At 42.7% G+C, this 5,775-nt stretch overlaps 1 protein-coding gene across 1 annotated transcript in view; it reads left to right on the top strand.

Annotated features, from left to right (window-relative positions):
- LOC119413689 (histone-lysine N-methyltransferase EHMT1-like) overlaps positions 1 to 5,775 on the top strand; it is a 132,588-nt gene that overhangs the window by 99,023 nt on the left and 27,790 nt on the right. The window contains exon 8 of the mRNA XM_037680744.1: positions 3,253 to 3,428. Coding sequence (XP_037536672.1) covers positions 3,253 to 3,428 — 176 coding nt within the window. The remainder of the gene's footprint in view (positions 1 to 3,252; positions 3,429 to 5,775) is intronic.

Below are 5,775 nucleotides of genomic sequence, written 5' to 3'. Positions count from 1 at the left end.
GCATAAAGGCAACTTAACACCTTATAAAACATATTTTTATATCATTCATTTACATGAATCTCTAAAGTTGTGTTTTTTTCACCTCCTGCTGTTATCAGTGAGACCATCAATCACTCTCAAATGGAAGAAAGTTGGGTGTTGACTGTTAACAAATTAGATAACTAATTGTAAGCCAAACTGTGATGACATGTTAATCAACTGAGATAGTCTCCAAAAGTTCATGCGCAATAATCCAGGTATTAGAATCCAGCAATGTTCAGTCAGGTGATCTGGACCTGACTGAACATTGACCTGGTCAACACCAAACAAATGACCTGGTCATTTGTTTGCATTCCTGCATAAGAACCTTATCCCATCTGTGAAACATGGTGGTGGTAGTATCATGGTTTGGGCCTGCTTTGCTGCATCTGGACCAGGACGGCTTGCCATCATTGATGGTACAATGAATTCTGAATTATATCAGAGAATTCTAAAGGAAAATGTCAGGACATCTGTCCATGAACTGAATCTAAGAGAAGGTGGGTCATGCAGCGAGACAATGACCCTCAGCTCACAAGTGGTTCTACCAAAGAATGGTTCAAGAAGAATAAAGTTCATGTTTTGGAATTGCCAAGTCAAAGTCCTGACCTTCATCCAATCCAGATGTTGTGGAAGGACCTGAAGCAGGCAAGGGGCATTTCCTTGGGACAAACTGAGGATGCCGATTGGTCATTTGCTGACACGCCTACTGAATTGATTGACAGGTCACACAAAAAAAAAAGAAAAGCGAGCTGGCGATATCACCAGATACTGAAAGTAAAGGTTCTCATACTTTTACTGCTCACAAATATGTAATATTGGATCATTTTTCTCAATAAATAAATGACCAAGTATAATATTTTGTCTCTTTTGTTTAACTGGGTTCTCTTTATCTACTTTTAGGACTTGTGTGAAAATCTGATGAAGTTATATTTATGCAGAAATATAGAAAATTATTAAGAGTTCACAAACATTCAAACATCACTGTAGTCAACCCAAGATGGTTGCCACCGCTAGTAGACTATTGCCTATAGAAAAAAAATTTCTTCAGTTACTGAACTAAAATTATTTATACGACTGTCTAGATCTAAAAAAGTTAAATCTGGTCCTCTGGACATTCAAAAGACAAAACAACGCAAAACAACAACAACAAAAAAATGTAGAAACGTTTTGTCTTTCATCCGAAAGACTTCCTCAGTCTGAGGTGCTGTATTCAGCTCAGTCTTATAAATAGCGCCTTCACAGAGTGGATCAACCAGTTTTGTTGCTAACAACCAAAACCAGCTGCTCACATGATCAAGAAGGACCATCAGCCTAACGATGGATCATTAGCACCCTGATGGTTGTTTACTATTCACAGAGGGCTGAGTGATACTAGCAATAACAGCATTGTAAAAGGGGGACAATTGAACACGTAGGCCTCCACCCCTGTTTAATGATGGACAGTTTATTTTCACAAAGATGGCCTCCTTTACTCCTCTCTCAAACCATCATTCCTCTCTATCCAGGATGTGAACATCTTCATCCCTGAAAGAGTGACCGCTGGCCTGGAGATGAGTGGAGACCGCAGAGTCCTGGCCTGATGTTGTTGCTCTTCTCTGCTGGGCCATCCTTTTGGCCAGTGGCTGTTTAGTTTCCCCGATGAAAGACTGATCACAGCCCTCCTGACACTGAACAGCATACACAACATTACTCTGTTTGTGCCGGGGGACTGGATCTTTGGGATGAACCAGTCTTTGCCGTAATGTATTTTGGGGTTTAAAAGCTGTGTCAACTCTTGAAACTGTGCCTTCTTGATCATGTGAGCAGCTGGTTTTGGTTGTCAGCAGCAGAACTGGTTGATCCACTGCGAGAGAGTGCTATCTATAAGACTGAGCTGAATACAGCACCTCAGACTGAGGAAGTCTTTCGGATGAAAGACGAAATGTTTCTACATTGTTTTTGTTGTTGTTTTGCTTTGTTTTGTTTTTTGAATGTCCAGAGGACCAGATTTAACTTTTTTAGATTTTTCTACCTGGAATATTGAGCATGCATCAGGATACTACTGTCTAAAGTTGCATTCGGGCCCAAAAAATCCGACCCCGCCCCAGCCTGTAGCCATCATTTCCAAACCCAATCCGACGAATTAACAGTAATTACAGGTCTGAACCTGAACCCCCACCCCCTCACCCTCCGACATTTTTAATTAAGCTGTGACTGCTTATATAGTTATTAACGGTCGGCGGACGTGCGCGACTTATGGGGCAAAAGATCGGAGCTGAGGGGGTGTTTGTCATTTCATGGCTGTCAAATCATTAAATCTCTGCTTCTGCCTGCATTCTGCATTACTCACACATGGATCTTGCATGTCTGCGAAGATATTTTGTGATCTCACCTGTTTGGGTCATCGGCCGCGCGCGTCCGCTAAGTTCAGCGGCTGAATGAACGTCCATTTGCGATTTGATGGATCGCCAAGCCTGGCAGTATAGTCCCATCTGAAGCTTAACTGAACTTTTTTTTTACCTCTTTCAAGGTTGATCAGCTCGCGGTGAAATGGCCGCTTGTAGCTCGTGATGTATGGCAAGCCATGTTTCCATATAATTGGATCGTGATCTGTGAGCGTCCGCTGACACAATCAAAAGCCTGACACCGACCAGGCCCGCCCATCCAGCACATTATTATGGCCTGGTCTGGCCTGAATTCAGGTCAAACCAGGCTTCGGGCCCGGGTTAGAAATGACAGCTCTACTATTGTCTGACCATGAAGCATGTCATTATAGGAAGACAGCTTCTGGTCCCTACTGTTTATTTTGTGGTGGGGGGGCTAGGAGCTGCTGAACGGGGAAGTTGAAGGAATCATTTGACGAGCTCCTTAATCCCACCAACGTCTTCCTCCGAGGAACCAGAGCCATGATATTTTGGGATGGGTTGGCCAATCACAAAGGCTGAGGTGGTCAAACATCTCAGCATAGTATCTGTAAAATCTTCTAGTTCTAGACACTTTTTGGGATTTTTTTAATTGAGTTGTCTGTGGTGGCCATCTTGAGTTTGGATATTCAGTTACAGATATGTAAAGATGACTGTGCATTTCATTAACTTTGATTAAAAAAGGATATAAAAAGTATTTGTTTTTGTAAGATAAACCTTAAGTTTTGAACATATTGTAGTTGGGAGCGAGTGATGAAAGTAAAAGCACTTGATCTGACGTTGTTTTTTTTGTTTGTTTGTTTGTTTTTTTGGTGATTGTTTTTTTCAGGTTGGGGAGGTCCACTGCATTGATGCGAGACTCTTCGGCAACATCGGCCGTTTCATAAATCATCTGTGTGAGCCCAACATGATGGCTGTGAGGGTGTTCACCATGCACCAGGACCTACGCTTCCCAAGGATAGCCTTCTTCTCCAGCAGGCCCATCAATGCTGGGGACCAGATTGGGTGAGGTTTCAGAAAACAGCCATTTCACTTCTGCCTGCAGAGTTTTAATAACGACTTCAGACATTGATGTTGATTTTATCACTGACTTTACTTGATTTTATCATTGATTTTAGTTGCACTCTGTAGCACTTTGAGATTTTTGTTAATGAAAAGTGCGTTACAAATTAAATTCATTATTATTATTATTATTATTATTATTATTACATTTGTTTGAATGCCGAGTACTAAATGACTGACCAGACTACTACTACTAATGACAGAGTGGTTCTGATGACAACGAGGTTATCTTAGCAACATGGTCCAGTTAGCAGCATGATACTGTTAGCAGTGAGATTCGGTTATGCCCCTTTTCCATTAGTACTGGTACGGGCCGACTGGACCCGACTTGGCCTGGTTCTGAGGCTTTTCCATTAGTACCGGTACTTAGAACCTATAACTATTTTCAGGACCCTTGGCTCTGTGGTTCTAATCTGAACGAAGAGGTACTATAATGTTAAAGATGGGAGCTGGCTGCGGGTCACCAGACCCGGAAACCCCCTCCAGCCCACGTCTTTCCCCCCGGCTCGAACCTCCCTCAGAAGGGGCAACTCACAATATCAATAAATCAACGAAACGTCAATTAAGTTTTATCAATTATATTAAAAAATGCAGGAAAAGGTTACAATTTACAGCGCTGGACTCTCCCGTCTGTGACGCCTTCACAGACCCGGAAGAAAAGCCCCGATGTCTCGTGTCATTACTCATTTATAGGGTTCTAGACTCCGCCTTCGCAGAAGGGGAGCTCAACCTGTCAGTGTATGAGGGGGCGTGACTAAGTGTGATCTCAGTGGATCTTATGTGGTTATGACGTGTTAGGAAATATGAGATGGTGCTTCAAAAGCCTTTTCTGCGTGATGTGGCGAGTAGATTAAACTATTCCTTGACTGATGTTGAAATCCCAGGGAGACTCTCTTTAGAGTTGCTGGCCCAGTTTAACCCAGTCAGAACCGGGCCATAATTTCATTATAATCCCGTCTCTGAGCAGATCAAAACCATAGGACCAGTCCAAAAATATCGTAACAAAAACGTGACGTCAGAACACTGTCGGTCACTGATTGGTTGGGAGCGGAGTCACTGGATCCTTCAGAAACTTTTCAAAACAATGATCTGCCATTTGCAATTTCTCAGACTGGATCAGCGGCTGGACTTATTTTAAAGATTTTAAAAACAATAATGACATCTTGGTCTAATGCTGACGTGCTGGCGTTTTTTGTGCTTGGTGGCCGACGACTGGCCGACGACTTAATTCAGAGCAAGCTGGATGGAGCGCTGCTGGTCTACCCCGGTCCTCCCCCCGGACACTCGGAGCGCCAGGCCGGGCAGGGCGTCATCTCCCTGGCTCCAAGTTCCGCTGGTCACCGTGGAAGATCCTTCGTTGTGCTGACTCGGAGGCTCGGGTTCTGGATCCCGGCCTTGCGTGCTCAGAGCTCGCTGGTCACCACGAAGCTGGTGACTCGCAGAAGACCGTTGCCAGACCCCAGCCTCGCGTAATCATGAAGGCCGAATCCCGATCCCGCCCAGCAGTCAGGCGGACTGGACAGTCTAGGACAGACGGTGGAAGCGATTTTTAAATAAACAAATATTTTGTTTTTATGCAAAAAAATTTTTAAAAAATTGCTGAAGCGACTGAAAAAAACTTTTGTATTTTTTACACATAAAATGTTTTTAAAAATCGCTTCCACCATTTGTCACCGACCCGTCTCTGTCCACCTATCTGCACGGGTCGGGCCTTCATGATTACGTGAGGCTGGGGTCTGGCAACGGCCTTCTGCGAGTCACCAGCTGAGCTCGGAGCTGGGAAGATGACACCTGCCCATCCTGGCTTCGGAGGAGAGGATCATGTGAGACCAGCAGAGCTGGTCATAAAAGATATATACTGTATATATATATATTAGCGTTGAAGATTAAAAAATAATAAAATAAACGGTGCCGGCTTTATCATGAAATCCTGTTTTCACTTTAATGACTGTTAACTCAGCTGAAAATCATAAAAGACAAAATTATTGGATCTCTCAGGAATATTTCCTTCAAACATGTTTCAAGAAGAGAGACTGAATAAACAGAATAAACTAAACTAAACTAAAGACGGCCTTTAGTTCAACTTTATTTTAACCCACAAATGTACAATTCACGAAACAAGAACGTTAAAGCAAAGCTAAAAATAAAATGTATATATGTGAACGAGAAACAAAACCACACATCTAAAATGAACATTAAAAGTAGACGCAATGAGTGCAAATACATCAAATGATGATGAAAACCTATAAAAATTTAAATATAGATGTTTTTGTAGAATCTGGTTCATCAG

The sequence above is a fragment of the Nematolebias whitei genome, chromosome 8 (genome assembly GCF_014905685.2).
Source record: "Nematolebias whitei isolate Nwh7 chromosome 8, NemWhi1, whole genome shotgun sequence".
Lineage (NCBI taxonomy): Eukaryota > Metazoa > Chordata > Actinopteri > Cyprinodontiformes > Rivulidae > Nematolebias > Nematolebias whitei.
This window is presented reverse-complemented; position numbering and strand designations above follow the sequence as displayed.